General features: G+C 36.7%; 1 protein-coding gene across 5 annotated transcripts in view; it reads left to right on the forward strand.

Annotated features, from left to right (window-relative positions):
• The first annotated feature begins 1,581 nt into the window (after positions 1-1,581).
• Positions 1,582-14,577, forward strand: part of LOC127853280 (transmembrane protein 181-like) — a 48,579-nt gene continuing 35,583 nt past the window's right edge. For all 5 annotated transcript variants that reach the window (XM_052387659.1, XM_052387658.1, XM_052387655.1 and 2 more), the window contains exons 1-6: positions 1,582-1,706; positions 4,120-4,223; positions 4,684-4,757; positions 9,352-9,442; positions 11,466-11,605; positions 12,181-12,303. In XM_052387659.1, coding sequence (XP_052243619.1) covers positions 1,681-1,706; positions 4,120-4,223; positions 4,684-4,757; positions 9,352-9,442; positions 11,466-11,605; positions 12,181-12,303 — 558 coding nt within the window. In that variant the 5' untranslated portion in view covers positions 1,582-1,680. The remainder of the gene's footprint in view (positions 1,707-4,119; positions 4,224-4,683; positions 4,758-9,351; positions 9,443-11,465; positions 11,606-12,180; positions 12,304-14,577) is intronic.

Consider the following 14,577-nt stretch of genomic DNA (forward strand, 5'->3'; position numbering starts at 1 on the left):
TATCTTGAATTATACATTATGGTTACTTATCGAACTATACAGATTCACTTAGATTATAGTTTTATTTATAGAAATAAAACAATTTATACATCAATAATATATTTACGTTTATAACAAGACAACAAAATATTGCTAAATTGGCAATAGTATGATAAGATGAGTATTTTCCTTTATGGTTAAATGTAGGATTTATCCGAATGTCAGCTGCTTAACAATGGCTTTGTCCGTAAAATCGGCGTCAGACATGTTTGTGCAGTTCTAGATTATTAAATGTTTTTCCTGCAATCAGAATCTTTTTGGCAGTATCGGTTTTTGCAAATGTTTTCCAAATGATAGACCTATATCCCAAGCCATTTTGTGATGTTTATAGGCGGGTACGTCACGATTTTCTCCCGAAGTGATTGTTCAAGAAATAATCGACGGGTAACCGTTGGTTATTACCGCAATAACCAACGCTTACACGTCGATTATTTCGATTCTAACACGATTTCGTTAATATGTTATCCGCGATTTAAAGGTTATAAATGATAACTATATTAACAGTACGTCATCCACGTTTCCGCGTAAACGTGGCGTCACCACAACAATGACAATTAAATGACGTCGTCTTCATTCATAAACAGGGCGCGGACAATCAAAGTGACGTCATACTTATCACCGTTGGTATATCGGGGTAATAACCCACGGTAGTTTTCCTTCTTTGTATATAGAAAACAAGTTACGTGTCGTGGTAGAATATTATATATATGTCTGTTGCATTGCTTTGACATGACTGGAAATTACCTGACATAACAACGAAACATGCATGAACATATAATTGAAACGAGTCCATGTAAATACATGTATTTTTGGCAACCCATTTCAAAATATAGTTTTATTATTGTATTTACCGGTAAACAACATTATTAAACATGGCCATTAGATTATAATATATCGATACTATGTGTTTGTTTGGACAAAGTAGCGCGCATATTCTCTATTTGAGAATCGCTTTGTGAAAACGTGGTTTAATGCATGTGCAGAAAGTGTCGTCCTAGATTAGCCTGTGCAGACCTGATCTGGGACGACATTTAGCACAGTTTTACCATACCGAGGCTCATTTACTTTCGATTACGTTCGGTTGATATTCAAAAACCTGCCTGTCGACGCATTAATAATTCATGTTTGTTTTAATTAAATGGATCGTACGAGGCGCATAAAAATTAAAAAGACATATGTCGTTTTCTCAAAGCAGTCTTCTAGTATTGGGGATGAGCAGACGTGATCAATAATTAGAGACAGTTTTTACACATCTTCCTACAGACTCGGAAAGTCTGTAGTCTAATAATTAATTCTGCAGATTTTTTTTTATCGGGAATGTGGCAGCGAAGACATAAACTTGTCGATTCAGTGGATTTTGTCTTTATAATGGTGATGCAATAAACATGCATATCCTCTGCACCAAAGTATTATATTTCATTCGATTCAATCCGTTGACTTGATCAGAAAAATGCATGCAGACGACATAAAAAAACACATTTAGTAGTAAATAGTCGATATCTTGACTGGTTCTGCACATGTAATATATATTTATTGGTTATAGAAAGCAATGAAAAGACCCAGTCTGTCTGCTTGGGCGTCATCTGTTTATTTACAAATAATTATTTTTCTTTTTATCTGTTCCTATTAGCAAATAACAACATGGCAGTTGCTCCTGAAATTGAACAGTAAGGCTAACTTTAGAACGGATATACCGTGCAACACGAACATTTCTTAACGACGATGTATAAGCGTCTTAAGAAAATGTTGCTTATTTTCCGGATAGTTTTATTTCGGACAGTTTTGTTTTCAAGTATTACTTAAATATAGAGTTGCTGCTTTCACAACAAAGTGTACAGAGACTCTACGAGACATTGATACAAGTACCTGTGGCCCGGTGCAAGCTCAACATTACTGATCCTTGCACTTGTCTACATAATTATGAAAGTTGTACACAGGATGATATCTAATCTCCCCTCCCAACCACACAAAAAACATGGTAATTTTCCTGATTTTTGCTTAATAGAGTGATTCTTGTTCAAAAACGAGGTAAATTAATGGGAAGTGAAATAAAATTCAATACAACTACAGGGCTTTTTTCCCTTCTTTGTGAAGCACCCATCGCCCCCTCATTTTGTGAAGAAATGAGTCGCGAACTGTTCAAAATTGTGTAAAAAAGACTCACAAACTATTCAAAATTGTGACAAGAAGAGTCACACATTTTTTAAAGTAAGAAAAATTGAGTCGTGAACTTCTCAACTTTGTGAAAAACAACCATTCTCTAAAAAGGAAAAAAAGCCCTGAATTATTATCAATAAAACCTGCAACAGGAAAAAAACCTATTCCTTCATGTTTATTAATGTTGCTGTTGTTGTTTTCATACGACCTGGCACTTGACATAACTTAAGGGAAAGTTTATTTGTATTTCACTGTGTGCTGTACATGAAGCCAAAATCTATGTCTAAGATAATACAGGATTAAAAAGGGAAATCACATTCCATCCACGTTTGAATTTCTTCAGGCAGTACATATAAGTGTAGTCTAAATTCAAAGTGGAATAGCTCATGTACATATGGAGATATGGTGATGTAAAAATACATGATCTTCAAATATAATGGGTATTTGGGCCATTTTTTTCTGCTTCTAAAACTGGATTTTTGGTACTCCTCAAATTTTTCTCTAAACAGCAGTAAACTATGCCTTTTATCAGCCATATAGCTCAGGGCTTGACACTAACTTTTTTACCTACTGACCCAAAGGACCACCAGCTTTCAGAAATTACTGGTCCTCCAAGATTTCAAGTGGTCGGACAATTTCTATGTTATTTTACCTAAATTTTAACTTACTTTCCAGACTATCCACAATCTATTGTGCATTTATAAAAAAGATAACTATACTATCTACTAAACTATTTCTTATCCTTTCAATTTTTTACTGTACTTCAAGCTTCTCTTCATTAGTTTTAGGTTTTTTAGGCGGAGGTTGTTTAAGGTTTTTTACTTTTACAGGATTTTACTTACCCTGAACACTAGCATGGAACTCTACCATCAGAGTTGACAAGGTTGCTGGTTTTTATCCAGCATAATTCCACGGAAACAATTTGCCATGTTTACCGTAATTGCTCTATGTTTTCGGACACTTAAAAATAATTAATTTTTTTCGTGTCCGAAAACTTAGATACGAAAAATATTCACAAAATACAGGTGTCTGAAAACTTAGAGTCGAAAATTCAATTGTGTGCAAAAAGCGTCAATTGTATCAACGGCTACCGGTAATAGCACGCGTTTGTAAAATACCATGCCGTATAGTAAAAATTACAGTTATATATTTTTGCACTGCATTTTAAATAATTTTAAATGCTTTATTTATTTGACAGAAAGTTACTGCAAGGTTTTACTTTGACCAACGAGTTCAAAGATGAGCATGTGATGTACCGATACTCGCTAGTATGAACCTGTAATTAACGCATTAAAAAAGCAAACTATGAATTCTTTGTTTGGTCATTTCCAATAATTATTGTCTAACTCCTTCCATTGTTCGTTAAACTTGCAATAGGGTGCATCACACTTTGAAGCGTTTAGTATTTGTCACAGTTATTTTACTGAGAAGGGGTGGTACAATTTCGGTAGATAATTGAACTGTTAATTGGCACTACCCATGGTTATTGTCATAACGCTTATTATACTATCGGGCGAAACCATTGTTTAATACCAGCTTACAAGGTTATTTATTCAATAACGCAAATGTAATGGTCCGTTGCCCTCAAGCATGCACCTGCCATGTTTTAAGATGTTAATCTGGTTGTAAAACCCCTTGAACGAAGTGTCATTAGATATCAAAAACAGGACCGAAATTTGGTAAAATAACGCTGTAAAATATACTGTCCGAAAACTTAGAGACATTAATTATGGACGAAAACTCGTGTGTCCGAAAATTAAGAGTCACGAAAAATAATTATTTTTGCTAAAAAAAGGGGTGTCCGAAAACTTAGAGTGCCCGAAAACATAGAGTAATTACGGTATATAACAATAATTAAAATTGAGCTATAGAAGAGACTTTTCGGCAAATATTATATTAAACATATTTGCTTTTTATTTTAAGATCAGTCCAGATGAGGCTGTATTCACTGAACAAGCGCCAGTTTGTGATGGTGTTCGTTATCTTCTTTATTTGCTTTGGAATCACAGTTCTCATTGGCATCGCAGGTAATCATTTATACCATGTTTATTTGCCTACATTTCATAGTCTGTGGCTAACAAAACTGTAATGCTTAATAATAACAGTTCATTCATATTCATACATACGAGCTTCACTCTGGGCAATGGGGTGTAATGCATGTGCATAAAGACTAAAGTGTCTTCCCAGATTAGCCTGTGCAGTCGCTCAGGCTAATCAGGGATCACAGTTTCAGCTTTTTTGGATTTTTTTGTTTATAGAAAGTCTCATCTAAACACAAATCCTTTGTAGGCAGAAAGTGTCGTCTTGATTAGCCTTTAACACTTTATGCACATCCTTTTTCCCAGAGCACGGCTAAAATAATTTGTTTGATTTCAGTTTACTTTAGTATGTCTAAGCTATTTACAATGATCAGTTTTTATTTTCTCTCTCAGTAAGTTCAATACATGTATCATTAATCATAATCTTAATTTATTTCTATCTTACAAGGACCACCTATAATTGAGACAGAAACTTACAATCTGTCTTCCTTGGGTCAAGTGGAATCAAATGTCAACATGATGGTAATGCTTGCTTTTATTTATCATTAATGGGTACTTTAATGTTTAATTTCGTTTAAACTAGGGATGGCAAAATTATTTGAATATTCAATTGAAAGGTCAGTATTTGAATAACAGAATTGATATTCTCATATTCGCAATTTTTTATGCTGCCCCAAAATTTATTTTGGGGGGAGCACATAGTCGCCGCTTCATCTGTCCATGCGTGTGTGTGTCCGTCCGTCCGTGCACAATTTTTGTCTGGGCTATTTCTCAGCAACTAATGACCCGAATTCAATGAAACTTTTTGGGAAGCTTCACTACCAAGAGGAGATGTGCATATTATCAGCGGGTTCTGGTCGGATGATTTTTCACAGAGTTATGGCCTTTTGAAATTTTCTATAAAAAAATTATTGGCCCCCCCCCCCCCAACTACTGTGCCCTCAAGACGTTTCCTTTTATCTGAATATAAAGTGCAATATTGTCACAAAAAAAAACCTTTGGGGAGCATCGCCCGTCTCCGACGGTTTCTTGTTTATTATTTTTAATGCTCCCCTTCGAAGAAGAGGGGGTATATTGTTTTGCACATCGGTTGGTCCGTCCGTCAGTCGGTCCGTCGGTCCGTCCACCAGATGGTTTCCGGATGATAACTCAAGAACGTTTAGGCCTAGGATCATGAAACTTCATAGGTAGATTGATCATGACTGGCAGATGACCCCTATTGATTCTCAGGTCACAAGGTCAAAGGTCAAGGTCACAGTGACTCGAAATAGTAAGATGGTTTCCGGATGATAACTCAAGAATGCTTAGGCCTAGGATCATGAAACTTCATAGGTACATTGATCATGACTGGCAGATGACCCCTATTGATTTTCAGGTCACTAGGTCAAAGGTCAAGGTCACAGTGACTCGAAATAGTAAAATGGTTTCCGGATGATAACTCAAGAATGCTTACACCTAGGATCATGAAACTTCATAGGTACATTGATCATGACTGGCAGATGACCCCTATTGATTTTCAGGTCTGTAGGTCAAAGGTCAAGGTCACAGTGACTCGAAATAGTAAAATGGTTTCCGGATGATAACTCAAGAATGCTTACACCTAGGATCATGAAACTTCATAGGTACATTGATCATGACTGGCAGATGACCCCTATTGATTTTTAGGTCACTAGGTCAAAGGTCAAGGTCACAGTGACTCATAATAGTAAAATGGTGTCTGGATGAAAACTCAAGAATGCTTACGTCTAGGATCATGAAACTTCATAGGTACATTGATCATGACTGGCAGATGACCCCTATACATTTTCAGGTCACTAGGTCAAAGGTCAAGGTCACAGTGACTCGAAACAGTAAAATGGTTTCCTGATGATAACTCAAGAAAAATTAGGCCTAGGATCATGAAACTTCATAGGTACGTTGATCATGACTGGCAGATGTACCCTATTGATTTTTAGGTCACTAGGTCAAAGGTCAAGGTCACAGTGACAAAAAACTTATTCACACAATGGCTTCCACTACAACTGACAGTCCATATGGGGGGCATGCATGTTTTACAAACAGCCCCTGTTTTTCAAACCCAATTGCCCTAATATTTTATGACTTGTGAGCAGCTTACTAATTGGCATCCGAAATCATTTGGGATTAACATGTTTGATGTGATGTTCTTCGTGTCAAACTGATAACGTGGCCAGTATCAGCGTTGATTGCGCAATGCAATATACACACTCAAAGAAAGGCCCCGAATTGTTGTTTGTCAATGGGGTGCCAATTAACGGCTTCAATTGACTGGCAAATAATAATTAAGTTTCTGTGATCACAGTATGAACAGCCATTAAAATGTGTGAATTACTCAAATTGCGCAATGCAATATACACACTTTAAAAAAGGGCCCGAACTGTTGTTCGTCAATTCGGTGCCATTTATTGGCTTCAATTGACTGGCGAAGAATAATTTAGTTTCTGTGATCACGGTTTGTGTAGACATTTAAATATGTGAATTACTCAAATTTAACAAATGATATAAATTCAAAAAGTAAATTTTTGGTATTTTGCATCCCTTATTGATATGTTTCTTTGTATAAACGTACATGCTATCGTTACAAAATTCTATGATATGATGTTTTTCCTTCTACATTGTATTTGTGCAGGATTACAGTATCGGTCATAGTATTAGCCGACAGCGATACAATTATGTAATAGCAACGTTAATAAACAGCCTCGTATTCAGCAAATGGATATAAATGACAAAACAATTAAAGTTAACACAGAACAAGTTTCACTCTTTTCTGATATATTTTGCCTAAATAGGCTTTTTAGCTCATCTATTTTTTGAAAAAAAATTATGAGCTATTGTCATCACCTTGGCGTCGGCGTCCGGTTAAGTTTTGCGTTTAGGTCCACTTTTCTCAGAAAGTATCAATGCTATTGCATTCAAACTTGGTACACTTACTTACTATCATGAGGGGACTGGGCAGGCAAAGTTAGATAACTCTGGCGTGCATTTTGACAGAATTATGTGCCCTTTTTATACTTAGAAAATTGAAAATTTTGGTTAAATTTTGTGTTTAGGTCCATTTTATTCCATAAGTATCAAAGCTATAGCTTTCATATTTGCAACACTTACTAACTATCATAAGGGGACTGTGCAGGCAAAGTTATGTAACTCTGACTGGCATTTTGACAGAATTATGTGCCCTTTTTATACTTAGAATATTGAAAATTTGGTTAAGTTTTGTGTTTAGGTCCACTTTATTCGTACAGTATCAAAGCTATTGCTTTCATACTTGCAACACTTATTAACTATCATAAGGGGACTGTGCAGGCAAAGTTATGTAACTCTGACTGGCATTTGGACGGAATTATGGGCCCTTTATACTTAGAAAATTGAAAATTTGGTTAAGTTTTGTGTTTTGGTCCACCTTACCCCTAAAGTATCATAAATATTGCTTTCGTACTAGGAACACTCGCAAACTATCATAAGGGTACAGTAAAAGGACAAGTTGTATAACTCTGGTTGTCATTTTTACGGAATTATGGCCATTTTTTGACTTAGTAACTTTGAATATATGGTTAAATTTTATGTTTCGATGCACTTTACTTCTAAAGTATCAAGGCTATTGCTTTCAAACTTCAAATACTTTCATGCTATCATGGGGTTACTGTACCTGGCAAGTTGAATTTTACCTTGACCTTTGAATGACCTTGACTCTCAAGGTCAAATTAATAAATTTTGCTAAAATTGCCATAACTTCTTTATTTATGATAAGATTTGATTGATACTTTGACAAAACTACTCTTACCTGACATACCACAATAGACTCCACCCAAACCATCCCCCGTGTCCTCCCCCCCCCCTTCCCCGAATCCTCCCCCCGCCCTATTTTTTTTTTTTCAGATCATCTCACAAATGACCACCACACCCTCACACTTTATACCCCCCCCCCCCACCCCCCCAATTTTTTTTTTTTTAAACGGTTAAAAAACACAAATATTTATTTTTATTATTTTATTTTTGAAATACCGTCCAACCATCGCACCCAAGAATCCCCTCCCCCCCCACCCACCCCCCCCCCACCCACCACCCCACCCCCGATTATTTTTTTTTTTTTCATTTTTTTTTGCATTTTTGCAAGATAATGTAATAAATGTCCACACCCCCACACTTTACACCCCTCTTCACTCCACCCCTCCCTCCTTTGTGATTGAAATTGAGAGTCCCTTCACCTTTAAAAAGAAAATAGATGACCGGTCTGCACCCGCAAGGCGGTGCTCTTGTTCAAATTTGTTTTGACAATAAAGCTACATTTTTTTTCTATTTCTTCAACACAACAATTGTATATTCAATTGCATTTCTGTGTCAATTTATATTTAATATCCCTACTGGATACCAAACTGAGTTTGTTAAATCAATCCAGCCGTTTTATGCGAATATTTGTATATTCGATTGAATGGATTTGCGAATATTTGAATACCGATATAGGTATTGGATGCCATCCCTAGTTTAAACTATATTTATTTCATCAAATATACATGCAAGCATCAGAAAACAAGCATACATGGTAAATTTGACAGTAACATATTTCATATATCAATACTTCAATATGAATTTGTAAAAAATACAACATGAATAGCGCAAACTGTGATGATGCTAAATAAAGTTAGACAGAATAAAGAAGGCAGCATAAGGATAATATTTAAGTTTATCTTATCTTGTATTTGTGTAGTTAACGCCTTATTTGAAGTCATTTGAAGTAGAAATTGATCTCTCATATTTGTTGACTAATAATTATCATTTAATTGTATATTTCACCTATACTATAGCAAGTAGCCTTATTGTAAACAAATCTCATTTATTCCTTTCCCACTCAGAGACAAAGCGAAAAAGGCTATGTGCAAACAGCATAAAACCAGAACAGCTTGCGAGTAACTCGCAGTCTGTTCCGGTTTTATGCTTTTTGCTGCTCATAAGTATCTAAGGGTTGGAAATGAAGCCTTTAAAACTTGAATCTAATAAGAAAGGTCTGTAATTAAATGTATCGTTCTTGGGGACTGCAAATGCATCAAAATACGTATCTAAGTGGTAAAGGGTAATAACACTCTGTTATGTTTTACATCAGACAGGTCCCTTTGCTCTGAAGTCACCTCCCATGTCCACCTTCCACCAGCAGCTCTGGCTTATTGCTCATATTCTGACAGACAACAAGCAAGGTACACTAGTGAGGACCAATTGGTGCAGGATAGATCTATATGATTATAAAATTATGGGCCTTGCCTTGTGAAAAGGGGGGTTAATGCGTAAAATGTCGTCCTAGATTAGTCTGTGTAGTCTGCACAGGCTGATAAGGGACGACACTTTTATGATATTTTTTATTTGAAGAAATTCTCTTCTTAGCAAAAATCCAGTTTAGGCAGAAAGTGTTGTCCCTGATTAGCCTGTGAGATCTGCACAGGCTAATCTGAGAGGACAATTAACGCGCATGCATCAAACCCCATTTTCACACAGCAAGGCCCATATATGTTTGAGATATATGTGCTCACCCCAGTAAAATGATGTGCCATTCAGAGGTCTTTTCAGATTATTTTCTTTTAATTACAAAAAACCAAGAGGCTTTAAAGAGTTAAGTTGGAATTTTATTCATGAATTTTGGTAATTATACCAATGATTTTTTTTGGCTCTGAAAATGTGACATATTTATGCGCCCCTTCGAAGAAGAGGGGGTATATTGCTTTGCTCATGTCGGTCGGTCGGTCGGTCGGTCGGTCGGTAGGTCGGTCAGTTGGTCTGTCCACCAGGTGGTTGTCGTATGATAACTCAAGAACGCTTGGGGCTAGGATCATGAAACTTCATAGGTACATTGATCATGACTCGCAGATGACCCCTATTGATTTTGAGGTCACTAGGTCAAAGGTCAAGGTCACGGTGACCCGAAATAGTAAAATGGTTTCCGGATGATAACTCAAGAACGCATACGCTTAGGATCATGAAACTTCATGGGTAGATTGATCATGACTCGCAGATGACCCCTATTGATTTTGAGGTCACTAGGTCAAAGGTCAAGGTCACGGTGACCCGAAATAGTAAAATGGTTTCCGGATGATAACTCAAGAACGCATACGCCTAGGATAATGAAACTTCATGGGTAGATTGATCATGACTCGCAGATGACCCCTATCAATTTTGAGGTCACTAGGTCAAATGTCAAGGTCACGGTGACCCGAAATAGTAAAATGGTTTCCGGATGATAACTCAAGAACGCATACGCCTAGGATCATGAAACTTCATGGGTAGATTGATCATGACTCGCAGATGACCCCTATCAATTTTGAGGTCACTAGGTCAAAGGTCAAGGTCACGGTGACCCGAAATAGTAAAATGGTTTCCGGATGATAACTCAAGAACGCATACGCCTAGGATCATGAAACTTCATGGGTAGATTGATCATGACTTGCAGATGACCCCTATTGTTTTTGAGGTCACTAGGTCAAAGGTCAAGGTCACGGTGACCTGAAATAGTAAAATGGTTTTCGGATGATAACTCAAGAACGCATACGCCTAGGATCATGAAACTTCATAGGTAGATTGATCATGACTCGCAGATGACCCCTATTGATTTTGAGGTCACAAGGTCAAAGGTCAAGGTCACGTTGACCCGAAATATTAAAATGATTTTCGGATGATAACTCAAGAACGCTTTTGCCTAGGATCATGACACTTCATAGGTACATTGATCCTGACTCGCAGATGACCCCTATTGATTTTCAGGTCACTAGGTCAAAGGTCAAGGTCACAGTGACAAAAATCGTACTCACACAATGGCTGCCACTACAATGGACAGCCCATATGGGGGGCATGCATGTTTTACAAACAGCCCTTGTTTGAATACCATTTTGTTGGAAATAGACCTGTAACAGACATACTTATTGATCTATTTTTACTACTTCTACTACTTCTGACTGTTGTTATTATCTTTTGAAAACTTGGCCTAATGCATGTGCGTAAAGTGTCGCCTTTGGAGTCCACATTGGCTAATCAGGGAAAACACTCTCCTCTTTAATTATATTTTATGTTAAAAGGAACTGTTTTCTAAATGGAAATCCAGTTTGGATGGAAAGTGTTGTCCCTGATTAGCCTGTGTGGACTGCACAGGCTAATCTGAGAATACACTACACTCATGCATTCAGCATTGATTTCCCAGAAAGCGGTTCTTTAAAGCATGATTTCTTGCCCCAGGTACAAGGATAGAGCAGACGTTCACTGTGAGCGTGCTCATAGGCGGCATAAAGGTCACTGAAGACAGTCTGGTTCAGTCAGATAACCCGGGGCTGGATGGAAAGGCCCACAACAGGACTAGACTGCTTTCCTGTCAGCAGGTACAGGCTAGAGTGTACTAAATAACTCTACAGCATTATTTTGATCTCACCTTAGCACAATGTGCTGATTATGAGTTATTGTGATGGATGGTGTTCTGGTGTTATACAATCTTCTCTCAAGCAAAAAGTCCAAGGGGTATAATGTTTGGCTTGTAACATCAAAAATGGCCACACCCAAGAGTGACATGATATTATAAGCTTATATAATAAATAACTTATAAACTCTTCTCCTGGAAAACTGCAAATGTCGGGGGTCTAATATTGGGTGTGTCATGTTGTCTAGTGGTCCTCTACTAAGTTTGTTCAAATCATGCCTTGAGTCAAAACTTACTATGCCCCAAGGGTTACATGATTTATATGGACTTGTATGATAAATAACTAACTGTTTTTCCATGTAACCATGAATTCCACAACTTTGATATTTCGTTCCAGTTGGTATTATTTGTAATATTTAGAATTAAATGCTCAATAACGTACAGTTAGTCAATATGTCATAATAATTATGCAAAAAATAACATAATTTCTTAAAAGCTCGTGTATATACTGTTTTAATAACCCAGTTGGTTTCCTTTCAGGAGTGTAGTGACCTGATTCTGTTTCATCTCGGTTACCTTGACTACAACTACTACATCATCAACGTCAGGTTTGAGGGGTTGGTACAGCAAACTAACTTCAACATTGAGAACATTGTCTTCTATGTAAGCGTTTACTTCTTTTGGCATAAAACCCAATTGTGTTGATTTTTACACTGATTATTTTTGTTGGAGAATAGTGACTCAATAATTAGCTATTTTGATTTATTCTTTTTCCACTCAGAGGCAAAGTGAAAATGGCTTTGTGCAAACAACATAAAACCAGAACAGCCTGCGAGTAACTCGCAGTCTGTTCAGGTTTTATGCTGTTTGCTACTCATCATTATATAAGGGTTGGAAATGAAGCCTTTAAAACTTGAATCTAGTAAGACAGGTCTTTAATTTTATTTGACTATCTGAGGGACTTCAAACACATCAAAATACATATATATACCTGGTAAAGGGTTAAGAGCCTTCATGTACTATCAAAATAATTCTTGTGGATATTGTTTGTTAAGATTTAGTTTTGATACTTTTTATGCTCTGCATAGAGGGTGTTTATTGGAGTCACTCTGTTGATGGTTGATAAGTTTGTTCTCATTCAATATTTCTCAAGTGATTAAACTGAAATGTCATCACCTTAAATTGTAAATGTGCATGACATAAACCCCAGTATGAGTGATTTGAACATTTCTGAGTGATTTGCTGAGAAACAAACTTGTTACAAAGTACAAAAGTAAATCACAATTAATTATACAATATTCAAATATGCACGCATTCTTGCTTAATTATTAAGTTCTTGCATCAGCAATTTACACAAGTATTCATAAAAAGGTTTTTCCCTTTTTAGCTCGACTATTATATATGAAATATATATAGTGGAGCTATCCTACTCACCCCAGCGTCGGCGTTTCCGTTTCCGTTAGCGTTAGTGTGCAAATGTTAAAGTTTTCGTATTACCCCAATTATTTTCATTGTCCCTTGACATATTGCTTTCATATTTTTCATACTTGTTTACCATCATGACCCCAACCTATAAACAAGAGCAGACAACTGTATCAAGCATTTTGACAGAATTATGGCCCCTTTTATACTTAGAATATGCATATTATTGATAAATCTATGTTAAAGTTTGCGTACTACCCCAAATATTTCCTGTGTCCCTTGACATATTGCTTTCATATTTTGCATACTTGTTTACCAACATGACCCCAACCCATAAACAAGAGCAGACAACTGTATCAAGCATTTTGACAGAATTATGGCCCCTTTTATACTTAGATAATTGAACATTTTGCTTAAATTGCCATAACTTCTTTATTTATGATCAGATTTTATTAATACTTTGACAAAACAACACTTACCTGAATACCACAATGGATTCCACCCAAACAAAACTCCATGCCCCAACCCAGAATCCCTGCCCCCCCCCCCCACCTCCCCCCCCCCCAATTTTTTTATTATTTTTTTTTATTTTTTAAAGATCGTCTAATAATATGACCACACCCCATATTATACCCCCCTCTCAACCCCCCTACCCCCCCCCCCCCCCACACACATTTTTATTTTTTATTTTTCCTTTTTTTATTTTTGAAAGATCGTCTAATAAATTATTGAATATGAACATTTTCCCCATGATGGCTTACGTTATACTGTCAAGCACTCGAATAGTTGAGCGCGCTGTCCTCTGACAGCTCTTGTTTATTTTAGAATTTCTATAATTTATTTGTATTTTCGTGTTACGTGTTACAACATTTGGTGTAGGGAAGCATTTATTACTTCTGAGGCAAGCTCTAGGTATCCCCATCAAAGGCGGAGGGATATAGTTTGGCATTGTCTGTCAGTCAGGCTTTCTGTCCATCTGTCTTTTCGTCCGTCCAGAACACTTTTGTGTCTGGAGCAGTGTTCCAGCTAGGCCTAAATCGAAGGGCGCCGCGCCCTTCCCTCCCGAACCTCCGCCCTGCCACCCCGAGCCTCCGTCCTGCCCCCCCCCCCCCTCAAAATTTTTTTTTTTTTTTTTTTTTTTTTTTTTTTTTTACATATGATAATTCATAAATCTCTTATTACATTGTAATTAGTTTAATCCTCATTGTAGACATTATATTTGAATGGTTTAATAATAATGGGAATAATACAATTATTTATAACATATAAATTAACATGCAATAGAAAGCATTCCAGAAACACACGCGCGCTCGAACGTGCCCTTTTCACAAAATACTGCGTGTCGAAATTGCCCTTTTTACAAAATACTGCGCGTCGAAAGTGCCCTTTTGACAAAAAAGCCCCCCTGTCCTTTTCAAATCCTAGCTGGAGCACTGCTGGAGCCATATCTTGGAACAGCTTGGTCAACTTGTGTTTAAAAATTTGTATAATTGTATATATGAATAGACAATGATG

The sequence above is a fragment of the Dreissena polymorpha genome, chromosome 12, assembly GCF_020536995.1.
Source record: "Dreissena polymorpha isolate Duluth1 chromosome 12, UMN_Dpol_1.0, whole genome shotgun sequence".
NCBI classification, from domain to species: Eukaryota; Metazoa; Mollusca; class Bivalvia; order Myida; family Dreissenidae; genus Dreissena; species Dreissena polymorpha.